General features: G+C 63.7%; 1 protein-coding gene across 1 annotated transcript; it reads left to right on the top strand.

Annotated features, from left to right (window-relative positions):
* Positions 1–548: 548 nt before the first annotated feature.
* Positions 549–875, top strand: EMIHUDRAFT_259161 (hypothetical protein; the record flags this gene model as incomplete). The annotated part of the gene is made up of 1 exon (XM_005758240.1): positions 549–875. One exon carries the CDS (start codon positions 549–551, stop codon positions 873–875), a length of 327 nt encoding a protein of 108 aa, XP_005758297.1.
* Between the last annotated feature and the right edge of the window lie 356 nt (positions 876–1,231).

Raw genomic sequence — 1,231 nt, 5'->3', positions numbered from 1 at the left:
GCCCATAGCCAGCCCCATAGCCAGTCCCAAGCAACCAGTCCCATAGCCAGCCCCAAGCAGCCAGTCCCATAGCCAGTCCCAAGCAGCCAGTCCCATAGCCAGCCCCAAGCAGCCAGTCCCATAGCCAGTCCCAAGCAGCCAGTCCCATAGCCAGCCGACCCTGACCGACGAACTAGCCAGTCCCATAGCCAGCCCCAAGCAGCCAGTCCCATCGCCGGACACGGGCGAGCGAACCGCCAGCCCCTCTGGGTCAGCCTGGAATCAGAGTGCACGATTCGCGGCCACGTTTTATTTTTTCACGGAATTCGAGCAGTAGACTAAAGAGTGATCCAATCACCCGAATACCACGTTCGGATCGCTCCTCAGTTCACCCTCGGGTATGTTCGTAAGAGCTACATACACTGAAGAAGGTGGACGATAGTGCGTTGGGGAAGCGTGGACTGCGGATCTTGGAGCACTTGGAGTGTGGTTAGAAACCTCAAATCACATTGCGCCGAAACCGTCCGTCGTCGTTGCCGAGGGGCGGCAACCGCAGGACCGAATCAACCATGGTCGCGGCGCAGGTCTCGGCGCAGCCAAACAAGGCGGGGGGCACGTCGGCCGTGGACGCGCAGATGAGCGTGCTCGAGATTGGAGACGAGTGCGTGCTTCTCGACGATGTCACTTGCGCCATCTGCCTCTCCATCCTGCACGAGCCCGCGTCGTTGCAGTGCGGCCACACGTTCTGCTCGCGCTGCGTCCAGACGGCGCTTCGGCGGACCGCCGCGTGCCCAGTCTGTCGCCAGCCCGCCTCTCAAGTGCTAGCGATCAACCACTTGCTATCCCGGCTGCTCACCCAGACCTTTCCGGAGGAAACCAAGGCCGCCGCCGTATAGCATTGCCTCCCCCGTGAACGCCGAGCGCCGTAGCACGACCACTACTTTTCCGCCGGTTGGCAACAACGGTTCCGCGGAGCGGCGCCATCTCACCCCGCCTCATGCTGGTGCGCAGGCGCGCAGGGTCGAAATCGCGCAGGACGCCGCACGCCGGCCGCGGCCCCGCAGCTCAGTGAGGAGTCGGCTGTGTGCGATGCACGCCGACCTCCCGGCGGCATCGCTGCGACAGCTTCTCGGCGTCGTGGCCTCCCTCGTGCTCGTGGCGGCGTTGCTCGCCCTCTACGTTGCCGACGGCTCAATGACCTCTCAATCGCTCAACCTCTCGTCGCAAGACTCGTGGGGCGGCTGGCCAATGC

This window comes from Emiliania huxleyi, assembly GCF_000372725.1.
Source record: "Emiliania huxleyi CCMP1516 unplaced genomic scaffold EMIHUscaffold_8746, whole genome shotgun sequence".
NCBI lineage: Eukaryota > Haptophyta > Isochrysidales > Noelaerhabdaceae > Emiliania > Emiliania huxleyi.
The sequence above is the reverse complement of the archived record's forward strand: the minus strand, read 5'-3'. Positions and strand labels throughout refer to the sequence as shown.